The sequence below is a fragment of the Zonotrichia albicollis genome, chromosome 3 (assembly GCF_047830755.1).
Source record: "Zonotrichia albicollis isolate bZonAlb1 chromosome 3, bZonAlb1.hap1, whole genome shotgun sequence".
In the NCBI taxonomy this organism is placed as follows: domain Eukaryota; kingdom Metazoa; phylum Chordata; class Aves; order Passeriformes; family Passerellidae; genus Zonotrichia; species Zonotrichia albicollis.
In genome coordinates, this window is record NC_133821.1 from 771,013 (window position 1) to 784,789 (window position 13,777).

Genomic DNA, 13,777 nt, shown 5'->3' on the forward strand with positions numbered 1-13,777 from the left:
AATCCACAAAGCCCTGCCCTTCCCTGCAGAGATCACTCTGGGGGGATCCTTCAGCAACCCCAAATCCCAACCAAATCCCTCCTGCCGGAGCCCCAGCAAACCCAGGGGTCACCATCACGATCAATGAAAAATCCCCTTGCCCAGGATCCTTGGAAACTGAGGAAAAGGAAAACAATGCTTATCTCATTTGCTTCTCCTGGGTTTTGCTGCTTTGGAATGCGGTTGGAGATTGTTTGTCCAACAGGTGATTGTTCATTAATTTAATGTGAATTGTTTTTGACTTAATGAGCAATCAGGGTCAGGTTGTGTCGGACTCTGGAGAGAGTCACGAGTTTTTAATTATCGTTCTTTGTAGCCTTCTGTAAGTATCCTTTCAATATAATACAATGTAATGTAATGTAATGTAATGTAACGTAATATAATATAATATAATATAATATAATATAATATAATATAATATAATATAATATAATATAATATAATATAATATAATATAATATAATATAATATAATATAATATAATATAACATGTTATGCAATTATATATTATATAATAATGTGAAAATGTATTATATTATATTATATTATATTATATTATATTTTAATATATTCTCTAATTATATATTATAGAATATAAAACATTTCTCTTATATTATATATAAATATAATAATATATAGTTATATAATTCTATATTTATAAATAACAATACATTATTAAAATAATATATAATATTACAATTAAATTTAATAAATAAAAATATTTATTAATTTAATTAATAATAATTTATTTATAATAAATAAATAAATAATAAAATTATTTATTATACTTTAATAAATAATTAAATTTAATAGATTTAATTTAATAAAATAACTAAAATAATTAAATTAATTTAATATTATTTAATAATTACAATAATATAGAATTAAAATACTACATATTTATATGTAATATAAAATTTATAATATAATATAAATAAATTATATATTATATTATATTATATAATGACATGTTATGCCATTATATATTATATAATAATATGAAAATGTATTATATTATATTATATTATATTATATTATATTATATTATATTATATTATATTATATTATATTATATTATATTATATTATATTATATTATATTATATTATATTATATTATATTATTTATATCCCTGGCAGTGCCCAGAGCCAGCCTGGACAGGCTTTGGAGCACCTGGCACAGTGGCAGTGTCCCTGCCATGGCAGGGGTGGCTCTGGGCGATGTTTGGGGCCCCTTCCCACCCAGACATTCCAGGATTCCCTGAGGACGAGCTGGGCTCCAGTGGAAATTTCCCCACTGAGCACCATCCCACCTGGGCACAGCAACACAAACCCAGCCAGGAGTCACCAAGGCCACTTAAAACTGAAGTGTTTCCACCAATTCATGCTGCCCCAAAATATCTATTTCCCCACAAAAAGAAACCCCCAAAATTGCCAACAACATATCCAACACGCAATTTCATGCGCACGGATTGATGCCCATCACAGCTCTGGGTGCGCAGGATTGCTCCGGAACGCCGCACAGCTGCTGCTGCAAACATCTGGCAGCTCCCCGAACCGCAGGCGGCAGAAGGGCTCCCTCTGGAGTGGATCCCGAAAAACGGGAACGGAACAAAAGCCCCGACATTCCCTCCCCACCTCCTCCGGCACCGGAGGCCATGGAGCCGTGCCCGCAATATTCAGGCATTAATTAGTTCTCCTGCGTGGGCTTGTATGCGGCAAATTAAAGGATTCCTGAAGAGGCAGGAAAGCTCTCTGAGCTCGTGGAACCCTCCCAGAAATCAGAATCCCTGTTCCTGGGCGTGATTCCACAAAAGCCTCAGCAGCCCAGCCCCGTGGCAATGAAATTCCCTGGAAAGGGAGAAGGGATAACTCCGGGACAGACAGACAGACAGACAGACAGACAGACACAAACCAGCTCAGGGAGGTTCTGTTCCACATCCCAGGCAGGAAAAGCCCCCCCTTCATCCCCAGGGCTCATTTGCAGACAAGGCAATTAACAGAAAATGGATTTCATGCACGAAGGGGAAAAAAAAAAAAAAAAAAGTCAGATCACCTACAAGGTGAAGTCAACTTACTGCCTGCTTTTGTTCTTCTTCCTGCAGAGGAGGGGAAAGGCGGAGAGAGAGAGAGGAAGGGTCAGTTGTGGTGTGAAAATGATGATTTCACCCAAAACACCCAGAGAAAGGACAGGACACGGCGGCAGCATCTGCAGCGGGGCAGGGCACGAGGGCTGAGGGGCAGCACAGGGGGCATTTGTCCCATTATTTGTCCCATTTGTCCCATTTATCCCATTATTTGTCCCATTTGTCCCATTATTTGTCCCATTATTTATCCCATTATTTGTCCCATTTATCCCATTTGTCCCATTATTTATCCCATTATTTGTCCCATTATTTGTCCCATTATTTATCCCATTTATCCCATTTATCCCATTATTTGTCCCATTATTTGTCCCATTATTTATCCCATTATTTGTCCCATTTATCCCATTATTTATCCCATTATTTGTCCCATTATTTATCCCATTATTTGTCCCATTTGTCCCATTTATCCCATTATTTGTCCCATTTATCCCAATTATCCCATTATTTATCCCATTATTTGTCCCATTATTTGTCCCATTATTTATCCCATTATTTGTCCCATTATTTATCCCATTTATCCCATTATTTATCCCATTATTTGTCCCATTAATCCCATTATTTGTCCCATTATTTGTCCCATTATTTATCCCATTATTTATCCCATTATTTTTCCCATTATTTATCCCATTTATCCCACTGTCCCACGCTGGTGCTGGGCACAGTGGGTGCCAGCAGGGATCCCTGGCCAGGAGGGGGCACCCAGGGGTGTTTCTGCTCCTTTGGGCAGGAATTTATGGGCTCAGCCTGGCACAGGGCGGGTGCTCAGCCCTTGGCAGGGGGCACAGGGTGGGATTTGTGCCCCCTCCCCACCCAAACCGTGCCATGACCCCAAAATCCTGCTCCAGGCATCCAACAGACCCCAAATCCACCCCCTGAATTCTGGGAGTGCCCCTGGGAGTGCCCAAACACACAAAAGGGGCAGCACAGAGCCCCAGCAGCTCAGGATGCCCCTGGGCCAGCTCCCCTGGCACTGCCAAGGGCACAGCAAGCAGGGCTGGGAGGGCACAGGAATAAAATAAAATAAAATAAAATAAAATGAAATATAAAATGAAATGAAATGAAATGAAATGAAATGAAATGAAATAAAATAAAATAAATATAAAATATATTAAAATATATAAAATATATTAAAATATATAAAATATATATAAAATATTTAAAATATATAAATATTTAAACTAAACTAAAGTAAAATATTAAAAAGATAATAACATATATAAACAGATAAAATATTAAAAATATAAAATATATATATAATATTAAAAATATAAAAATATATAAAAACATATAAAAATATATATAAATATATATCTAAATATATAAAATATTAAAACTAAACTAAACTAAAATAAAAATAGATAAAATATATAAAATATTAAAAATATACAATAGATAAAAATATATATAAAATATATGAAAAATATATATAAAATAAATATAAAATATATCTAAATATATAAAATATTAAAATTAAAATAAAGTATTAAAATATATATATAAATATATATTTAAAATATATATCTATATATAAAAATATATATTAAAAATATATAAATATACAAAATATTAAAAAGAAAATAAAATAAAATTAAAATAAAATAAATAAAATAATTAAAATATCATTTAAAATAATTAAAATAAAAAAGGAGCAGGGATGCTGAGCAGGGAAACAGCAGCTCCTGCACTGCAGGAACGTCTCAGTACAAAAAAAAGGTGAAATTCAGGTGAATTTGTCCCCTTTGGAAGCAGGGAGCTGTGATTGGGCTGGGCTGGTGGAGGCACATCTGCCTTCAGCTACAGCAGAACTGCTGGGAACGAGCAAAATTCACCCAGGCCAGGGCTGCCCTGGGAATTCAGACATTTCCACGGATTTTGTGCTCTCACAGACGAGAGCCCGCAGGGCTGTGACCCTGGGATGAATAAATGATGAATAAATCACAGAATGGTCAGAAATCGCAGAACTGCAATGGAATCCTGACCCCTGCCCATGCCAATCCCAGCCCTGCCCTGCTCCTGCTGCAGCCCCCCAGAAATCCAGGTCATGGCATTAAAACCCTGGCACAAAAGCTCCTTCTGGCCTGGAAATCCACGAACCCATTTATCCCCCTTCCCCTGCTGATCTCCCATCTGAGCAGGATTAACCAGAACCTTTCCCTTCATTTAAAGCAGCTTCTCCCTGCTGACCACTGAGAGCTGCTCTCCCACCCAGCCTGGGGGACAATTCTGAGGGTTTGAGAAGATATTTTGGTTTTTTTGACAAGATTTGGGGTTCCTTCAGGTGTGTTTTTGGTGGTTTTTAGTAGGTGTGGGTCCTGGCCATCCCCACATCCCAAATTTTGTGGGATGGACCAGATGGGGACCCAGCTCAGGGAAAAGATCTTCAATCACCTCCACACCACACGAAAAAAAGAAGAGTTGTTGCTTTGAAAAACGAGGCCCTGGCATTGAGCACAGATGTGGAAATCCCTGTGAGCAGGGCTGGGGCTGAGCAGTGCAGGATAAAAATCACAGAGGAAATGGGCAGGGAGGAAATGCAGGGGGAAATGGGATCTGTGTGCTGGATAAATCCCAGAGGAAATGGGCAGGGAAATGGGATCTGTGTGCTGGATAAATCACTGAGGAAATGCAGGAGGGAAATGGGATCTGTGTGCTGGATAAATCACAGAGGAAATGCAGGAGGAAATGGGATCTGTGTGCTGGATAAATCCCAGAGGAAATGGGCAGGGAAATGGGATCTGTGTGCTGGATAAATCACTGAGGAAATGCAGGAGGGAAATGGGATCTGTGTGCTGGATAAATCACAGAGGAAATGCAGGAGGAAATGGGATCTGTGTGCTGGATAAATCCCAGAGGAAATGCAGGGGGAAATGGGATCTGTGTGCTGGATAAATCACTGAGGAAATGGGCAGGGAGGAAATGCAGGGGGAAATGGGATCTGTGTGCTGGATAAATCACAGAGGAAATGGGCAGGGAGGAAATGCAGGAGGGAAATGGGATCTGTGTGCTGGATAAATCACTGAGGAAATGCAGGGGGAAATGGGATCTGTGTGCTGGATAAATCAAAGAGGAAATTCAGGAGGAAATGGGATCTGTGTGCTGCATAAATCACAGAGGAAATGCAGAGGGAAATGGGATCTGTGTGCTGGATAAATCACAAAGGAAATGGGCAGGGAGGAAATGCAGGGGGAAATGGGATCTGTGTGCTGGATAAATCACTGAGGAAATGCAGAGGGAAAATGGGATCTGTGTGCAGGATAAATCACAGAGGAAATGCAGAGGGAAATGGGATCTGTGTGCTGGATAAATCCCAGAGGAAATGGGCAGGGAAATGGGATCTGTGTGCTGGATAAATCACAGAGGAAATGCAGGAGGGAAATGGGATCTGTGTGCTGGATAAATCACAGAGGAAATGGGCAGGGAAATGGGATCTGTGTGCTGGATAAATCACAGAGGAAATTCAGAGGGAAATGGGATTTGTGTGCTGGATAAATCACAGAGGAAATGCAGGAGGGAAATGGGATCTGTGTGCAGGATAAATCACAGAGGAAATGCAGGAGGGAAATGGGATCTGTGTGCAGGATAAATCACAGAGGAAATGGGCAGGGAAATGGGATTTGTGTGCTGGATAAATCACAGAGGAAATTCAGGGGGAAATGGGATCTGTGTGCTGGATAAATCCCAGAGGAAATGCAGGGGGAAATGGGATCTGTGTGCTGGATAAATCACAGAGGAAATGGGCAGAGAGGAAATGCAGAGGGAAATGGGATCTGTGTGCTGGATTTCCATGGAAATCTATGGGAGGAGCACTCAGGGGTCCCCAGGGACCCTCAGCACAGCCAGGGGGGCTGTGGGGATCAGGGAATGGGGGAATGGGGGAATGAAGGAATGAGGGAGTGAGGGAATCAGGGAATCAGGGAATGAGGTATGGAGCCACAGCCCCAGGCTGGCTCAGGTGAGGAAATCCCTGAGATCCCACCTGAGGACATTTCCCACCATCCCAGGGGGCTCCAGCCCTGTAGAACCTGGCCATGGTGACACTTCCATGGTGGGGCAGCCCCAAATCCCCAAATCCCACCCTGGCCATCCCTGGATGTGCCCTGGGGAGCCTGGGCAGTGCCAGCACCCTCTGGGGATGAACCTTTCCCCAAAATCCATCCCAAATTCCCTGTTCCAGCCCTTCCCTGGCTCCTGTCCCTGTCCCAGAGATCAGGGTCAGAGCTGCCCCTTCATCTCCAGGACTTTTCCTCACTTTCCTTCCCTTCAGAGAGGGATTTGAGGCCCCAAACTCTGAGGCAAGCAGGGCTGGGTGAGCTGAATCCAGCCCTAAACGGCGAAATGAAGGCAGCATTAAAAATGTAAAAAACACTGCATAAGGAAAAGGAAAAAAAAAAAAATCCCCATAAAAGCTTAACAGCCGATGTAAATTATACATGAACAGCTCTGAGGAGCTCCAAGTGAGGAGAGAAGCAAAAACCTGGCGGGGGAAAATCGCGTCTGGCAGGGCTAAAAGCACTGAAAAGGAGAGAGCTGGAAATAAAGAGCAGCATCGGGAGCAGAGCAGAGCCTGGGGCAGCAGGGCCGGGCTGGGAGCCTGACACCAACCTTGAGAAAAAGGTGTCAAAAGTACCTGGGAGAATTGGGATTGTTAGCTCAGCACGCTGGGGGAATGGCAGCTTAAAATAATTCCCTTTAAATGCTTAAAATAATTTAAAATCATTAAAATTAAATTAAAATAAATTATTAAATTAATACATTAAAATAAAATAATTAAAGTCCCTTAAAATAATTTTAGAAGTTAAAAAATAACTTTAAAATAATTAAAAGAAAAAAATAAATTAAAATAAAATAATAAATTAAATTGAAATAAAATAAAATAAAATAATTAAAATCCCTTAAAATAATGAAAATAAATTTTAAATAATTTTAAAATAATGAAAATAAAAAATAAATTTAAAATAAATTCAAAATTAAAAAATAAAATAAAATAAAATAAAATAAAATAAAATAAAATAAAATATTAAGATCCCTTAAAATAATTAAAAAATAATAGAGCCAGGAGCTGCCTGGGGCTATATAAATATAAATATAAATTATAAACTATAAATATAGGCAGGAACTTAACCTCCAGCTTGCTTTTCCAAACATTAAAAATAAAAATAAAAATAAAAATAAAAATAAAAATAAAAATAAAAATAAAAATAAGCAGGAAGTCAACCTCCAGCTTGCTTTCCCAAAATATAAAAATATAAAAATAAAACGAAATATAAATAATTGATATAAAATCTGGGCAGGGCACAGAGCCCATCCCCAAGCAGAGCGGAGCAGGGGCTGTGAGGGCCCAGCTGTGCCCGTTTAAGGCATTTCAAATCCCTGTTTGAGGGGTTTTTACAGCCCTGAGGGAGCAGAGCTGGGCTCAGGAGGTTCTGATGGGCCCAGCTCAGAACACCCAGAATTGCTCTGGGTGACATTTTGCCCATTCCCTGCAGCTCTGAATTTGCAGCTGGGTTTGAGGGAGGAGAACAAAGGGGGCAAACCCAGCTGACACCGAAAACCAGGCAGGAATTTCTGATGCTCAGGCAAAGCTGCACTGGCAGGGAATTCTGAGCTTTGGAATCCCCCGGCTCCAGAGGAACAGATGTTCTTCTGGAAGAGATTTCATCTGCAGGGCTCCAAGGGGGAAAAGGAGCTGGAAAGGGACAGGACACAGGGAATGGCTCCAGAGGGGAAAAGGGGATTTGGGTGGGATTTTGGGAACTGGGAATTGTTGTGCCCTGGCACAGGGTGCCCACCCTGGATCCCTGGCAGTGCCCAAGGGCAGGTTGGACACCCTGGCATAGTGGGAGGTGTCCCTGCCATGGTGTCTCTGCCATGGGTGGGTTTTGGGGTCCCTTCCCACCCAAACCAGGCTGAGATTCCAAGATTTCTGCGATTTTAGAAGTCAGACATTAATGGGCTAAGCAGGAAAAACACAGAGCAAAAGCACTGGCTTCAAGAAAAAACATAATTCAAAATCTGGCAGAGAGTGGCTTCAGGAAAAATCAGAATTCCAAACTTGGCGAGTGTGTTGTGCTCAGGTGTGGGACAGGATGGGGACTGGGCTGGAATTCCTGCTCAGGATGGGGAAGGGGCTGGAATTCCTGCTCAGGAATGGGGACAGGGCTGGAATTCCTGCTCAGGATGGGGACAGGGCTGGAATTCCTGCCCAGGATGGGGACAGGGCTGGAATTCCTGCTCAGGATGGGGACAGGGCTGGAATTCCTGCTCAGGATGGAGGGAAGGGGCTGGAATTCCTGCCCAGGATGGGGACAGGGCTGGAATTCCTGCTCAGGATGGAGGGAAGGGGCTGGAATTCCTGCTCAGGATGGAGGGAAGGGGCTGGAATTCCTGCTCAGGATGGGGACAGGGGCTGGAATTCCTGCTCAGGATGGGGAAGGGGCTGGAATTCCTGCTCAGGATGGGGAAGGGGCTGGAATTCCTGCCCAGGATGGAAGGAAGGGGCTGGAATTCCTGCCCAGGATGGAGGGAAGGGGCTGGAATTCCTGCTCAGGATGGGGACAGGGCTGGAATTCCTGCCCAGGATGGGGACAGGGCTGGAATTCCTGCTCAGGATGGGGACAGGGCTGGAATTCCTGCTCAGGATGGGGACAGGGCTGGAATTCCTGCCCAGGATGGGGACAGGGCTGGAATTCCTGCTCAGGATGGGGACAGGGCTGGAATTCCTGCACAGGATGGAGGGACAGGGCTGGAATTCCTGCTCAGGATGGGGACAGAGCTGGAATTCCTGCTCAGGATGGGGACAGGGCTGGAATTCCTGCTCAGGATGGAGGGAAGGGGCTGGAATTCCTGCTCAGGATGGGGACGGGGATGGAATTCCTGCTCAGGATGGGGACAGGGCTGGAATTCCTGCTCAGGATGGGGACAGGGCTGGAATTCCTGCTCAGGATGGGGACAGGGCTGGAATTCCTGCTCAGGATGGGGAAGGGGCTGGAATTCCTGCTCAGGATGGGGAAGGGGCTGGAATTCCTGCTCAGGATGGGGACAGGGCTGGAATTCCTGCCTTCAATCCAGACCCAGAGAAATCCACAACTGGGACCCTCACTCACCCCCTGCCCTGCTCCCCATTTATTTCCCAGTGCCAGTGGGGAGTGCTGAGCCCAGGTACCAACCCAAAATCCCTCAAACCCCCCCAGATCTGGGGTTCTGCAGGTTTTTTACCCACAAAAACCTGGAGGAACCTTCACCCCCAGCATGCCACACCGAGCTGGCATGGAAATGTTTTTTTGGCAAACTCCTGCTTTTGGCATGGAAATGTTTTTTTTTGGCAAACTCAGGGAGGTTTTTAAGGGGTGGCAGCAAAGCAGGGAGCCCAGAGTGAGGGAAGGGAAGGGAAGGGAAGGGAAGGGAAGGGAAGGGAAGGGAAGGGAAGGGAAGGGAAGGGAAGGGAAGGGAAGGGAAGGGAAGGGAAGGGAAGGGAAGGGAAGGGAAGGGAAGGGAAGGAAAGGAAAGGAAAGGAAAGGAAAGGAAAGGAAAGGAAAGGAAAGGAAAGGAAAGGAAAGGAAAGGAAAGGAAAGGAAAGGAAAGGAAAGGAAAGGAAAGGAAAGGAAAGGAAATTTCAAGGAAATTTCAAGGAAGGGAAAGGAAGGGAAAGGAAGGGAAGGGAAGGGAAGGGAAAGGAAAGGAAAGGAGAGGAGAGGAGAGGAGAGGAGAGGAGAGGAGAGGAGAGGAGAGGAGAGGAGAGGAGAGGAGAGGAGAGGAGAGGAGAGGAGAGGAGAGGAGAGGAGAGGAGAGGAGAGGAGAGGAGAGGAGAGGAGAGGAGAGGAGAGGAAGTGGCGGAAGGAAGGAAGTGGCGGAAGGAAGGAAGGAAGTGGCGGAAGTGGCGGAAGGAAGTGGCGGAAGGAAGTGGCGGAAGGAAGTGGCGGAAGGAAGTGGCGGAAGGAAGTGGCGGAAGGAAGGAAGGAAGGAAGGAAGGAAGGAAGGAAGGAAGGAAGGAAGGAAGGAAGGAAGGAAGGAAGGAAGGAAGGAAAGAAGGAAAGAAGGAAAGAAGGAAAGAAGGAAAGAAGGAAAGAAGGAAGGAAGTTGTGCCTTTGGTTCCTTACTTTGAGCAGCTTCATCAGCCCCTCCAGCTGCACCATCAGCTCCCTCCTGCTCTCCTGCAGGGCCGACATCCTCTGCTCCAGCTCATCCTTCCTCTGCCTGTGCCCGGGACATGGCGGGGAGAGAGAGGAGACACAAACTCAGGCTGTGCCTGTGACTCTCTGTGAAAGTCACCCTGAATTCCAGCACTGGAGGGCACAATTCCCTTCTGCCCCCAGCCATGGCAGCAGCAGAGAAAAATCCACTTTTATATGGATGCATATCCACATTTTTCTGTCTCTGGGCATCCTGCAGAGCCTGGACAGAGCAGGAGCAGCTTTGGGGAGCAGAGAGAGGGAAATGGGAGGGCAGGAAAAAGTGCAGGAGTGTGAAAAATGCACGTTTTATGCTTGGTTTTTCACAAACATTAAAATGAATATTACATGTGTTACGTTAGAAGGTTATGTATTCATTTTTTTAGTGGTGTGTTAAATACAGTTTTAGGTTTTAACATAATGTTAAAATAGAAACTATGCTATGTAAGACACTGTTTTTAAAGAGAGGAATGAGGTACTCTCACTGAGATAGCAGCCACAGGACACCCGAATCTTTCAGAGAAAAAGAATTTATTGCTCCCTTATCAGAAGAAATGAACTTCTTCCTGCCTCGAAGGCGATGTTAGGATTCAGAGGAAGAAGTTGACACTGCCCAGACAGAATCCTGTGTTTGAATGGAATTTATGCATCATGGATGAGCTGTATGAATATGCAACAGGTTATTGTTTTTAAGGGTTAATCCTCTGTTCACGTGGGTCCTTTTTCAGGCTTATTTTGCCCAGAAAAAGTACCTGGATGGTCCACAACTTTTTGTTTTTATTGTCTCATATTGTCCTAATCCTAATTGTCCAGATTTTTATTACTCTAATTATATTGCTATTCTTATAGTAATTTTATTACTATTAAATTAAATAGTAATTAATTATTAATATTAAATTATTAAATAGTAAATAAAGAATTAATTAGTACTTATTATTATTACACTAAATAGTAATTAATTAAAAATTAAATTAGATTAAAATAATTTTAAATTAATTTAAAATTATTAAATTACATTAAAATTAATTTAAAATAAAATTTAAAATCAATTTACAATTATTTTCAAATTAATTTAAAATTTTAAAATAATTTAAAAAAAGTAAAAGTATTTTCATATTGATTTAAAATAAAATTTTAAATTAATTTACAATTATTTTCAAATTAACTTCAAATATTAAAATAATTTAAAAGCAATGTAAAAGTATTTTCATATTAATTTAAAATAAAATTTTAAATTAATTTAAAATGCATATAAAATTAAATTAAAAATAATTTAAAATAGCATTTAAAATTAATTTAAAATATAAATAACATTAAATAAAAATTAATTTTAAATTACATTTAAAATTAATTTAGAATAAATACAACATTAAATAAAAATTAATTTAAAATAACATTTAAAATTGATTTAAAAGAAATATAAAATTAAATTAAAAAATAATTTAAAATAGCATTTAAAATTAATTTAAAATATAAATAACATTAAATAAAAATTAATTTTAAATTACATTTAAAATTAATTGACAATAAATACAACATTAAATAAAAATTAATTTAAAATAACATTTAAAATGAATTTAAAATAACATTTAAAATTAATTTAAAATAACATTTTAAATTGATTTAAAATAAATATAAAATTAATTTAAAAAAATAATTAATTATTACTTTTTAAATTCTAAACACGACTGATTGGTGTTTTTCCCAAGGAGAGAGGGGCACCCAGATCTCTCTGCAGGGCCACAGCAGCCAGGCCCCGTCCCCTGCAGCACAGCCAGGTGGCAGCAGGAGGTGACAGCAGTGTCCTTCCCTTCCCTTCCCTTCCCTTCCCTTCCCTTCCCTTCCCTTCCCTTCCCTTCCCTTCCCTTCCCTTCCCTTCCCTTCCCTTCCCTTCCCTTCCCTTCCCTTCCCTTCCCTTCCCTTCCCTTCCCTTCCCTCCCTGCACAAATCCCTGCAGCCGTTCCAGAGCTGGGGCTCAGCCTGGGCTGCTTTAAAAAAGGAAAGTGGTGACGAATAAAGAGCAGCACAAAGCCAGGCTTGGCCAGGCTGGGTTTGTGTCACACACAGCGAGCAAAGCCCCGCCTGCAGTGACACTGGGGACACCAGGACGTGCCAGTCTGGGGACACCAGGACGTGACAGTGTGGGGACACCAGGATGTGCCAGCCCTGTGTCACACTGGGGACACCAGGATGGGCCAGCCCTGTGTCACAGTTTGGGGACACCAGGATGTGCCAGTGTGGGGATACCAGGATGTGCCAGCCCTGTGTCACAGTGTGGGGACACCAGGATGTGCCAGTGTGGGGATACCAGGATGTGCCAGCCCTGTGTCACAGTGTGGGGGACATCAGAATGTGCCAGCTCTGTGTCACACTCTGGGGACACCAGGATGTGCCAGCCCTGTGTCACAATTTGGGGACTCCAGGATGTGCCAGCCCTGTGTCACAGTGTGGGGACACCAGGATGTGCCACTCTGGGGACACCAGGATGTGCCAGCCCTGTGTCACACTCTGGGGACACCAGGATGTGCCAGCCCTGTGTCACAGTGTGGGGACACCAGATGTGCCAGTGTGGGGACACCAGGATGTCCCAGCCCTGTGTCACACTCTGGGGACACCAGGATGTGCCAGCCCTGTGTCACAGTGTGGGGACACCAGATGTGCCAGCCCTGTGTCACAATTTGGGGACTCCAGGATGTGCCAGCCCTGTGTCACACTCTGGGGACACCAGGATGTGTCACTCTGGGGACACCAGGATGTGCCAGCCCTGTGTCACAGTGTGGGGACACCAGGATGTGCCAGCCCTGTGTCACAGTTTGGGGACACCAGGATGTGCCAGCTCTGTGTCACAGTGTGGGGACACCAGGATGTGCCACTCTGGGGACACTAGGATGTGCCAGCCCTTTGTCACCTCCTGGAGGCTCTGAGTGCCCTGGGGCTGGCACTGGCACACTGGGGGTAATCCACAAAAACAATTCTTTAAGGGACAGAAAATTCTGGAATATTTATATATTCTATCATTATTGTTACTATTATTATTAGTATTACTATTATTATTAATTTATAGGTTTAATACAACAAATTTTAACCACCCTGAGGCTGGCACTGGCACACTGTGGGCAATCCACAAAAAGAGTTCTTTAAAGAACTCAGGAATATCATTATTATTATTACTGCTACTACTACTTTTCATCATCATCATCATCATCATCACCATAATTTCTATATTTAATATAACAAATTTTAACCACCCTGGGTGTTTGTGTGGCACTGGCACACTGTGGACAATGCAAATTGGGAATTTTAAAAGGAGCTGTTCTTTAAAGGACAGAAAACTCTGGAATAGTTATATATTCAAAATAATAAGAGTAATAGCAATAATGTTAGTGATATTGTTATCACTATCATTATCGTTATTTCTATATTTA

The 13,777-nt window shown here is 42.3% G+C and overlaps 1 protein-coding gene across 10 annotated transcripts in view; it reads right to left on the reverse strand.

The window, feature by feature from the left end:
• Positions 1-13,777, reverse strand: part of LOC102064389 (dystrobrevin beta) — a 164,548-nt gene that overhangs the window by 84,977 nt on the left and 65,794 nt on the right. For 9 of the 10 annotated variants that reach the window (XM_074536320.1, XM_074536318.1, XM_074536315.1 and 6 more), the window contains 2 exons: positions 10,281-10,377; positions 2,116-2,136 (listed from right to left, as the gene is read on the reverse strand). The exons of the other annotated variant lie outside the window; for it this stretch is intronic. In XM_074536320.1, coding sequence (XP_074392421.1) covers positions 2,116-2,136; positions 10,281-10,377 — 118 coding nt within the window. The remainder of the gene's footprint in view (positions 1-2,115; positions 2,137-10,280; positions 10,378-13,777) is intronic. 10 annotated transcript variants of the gene reach the window in all.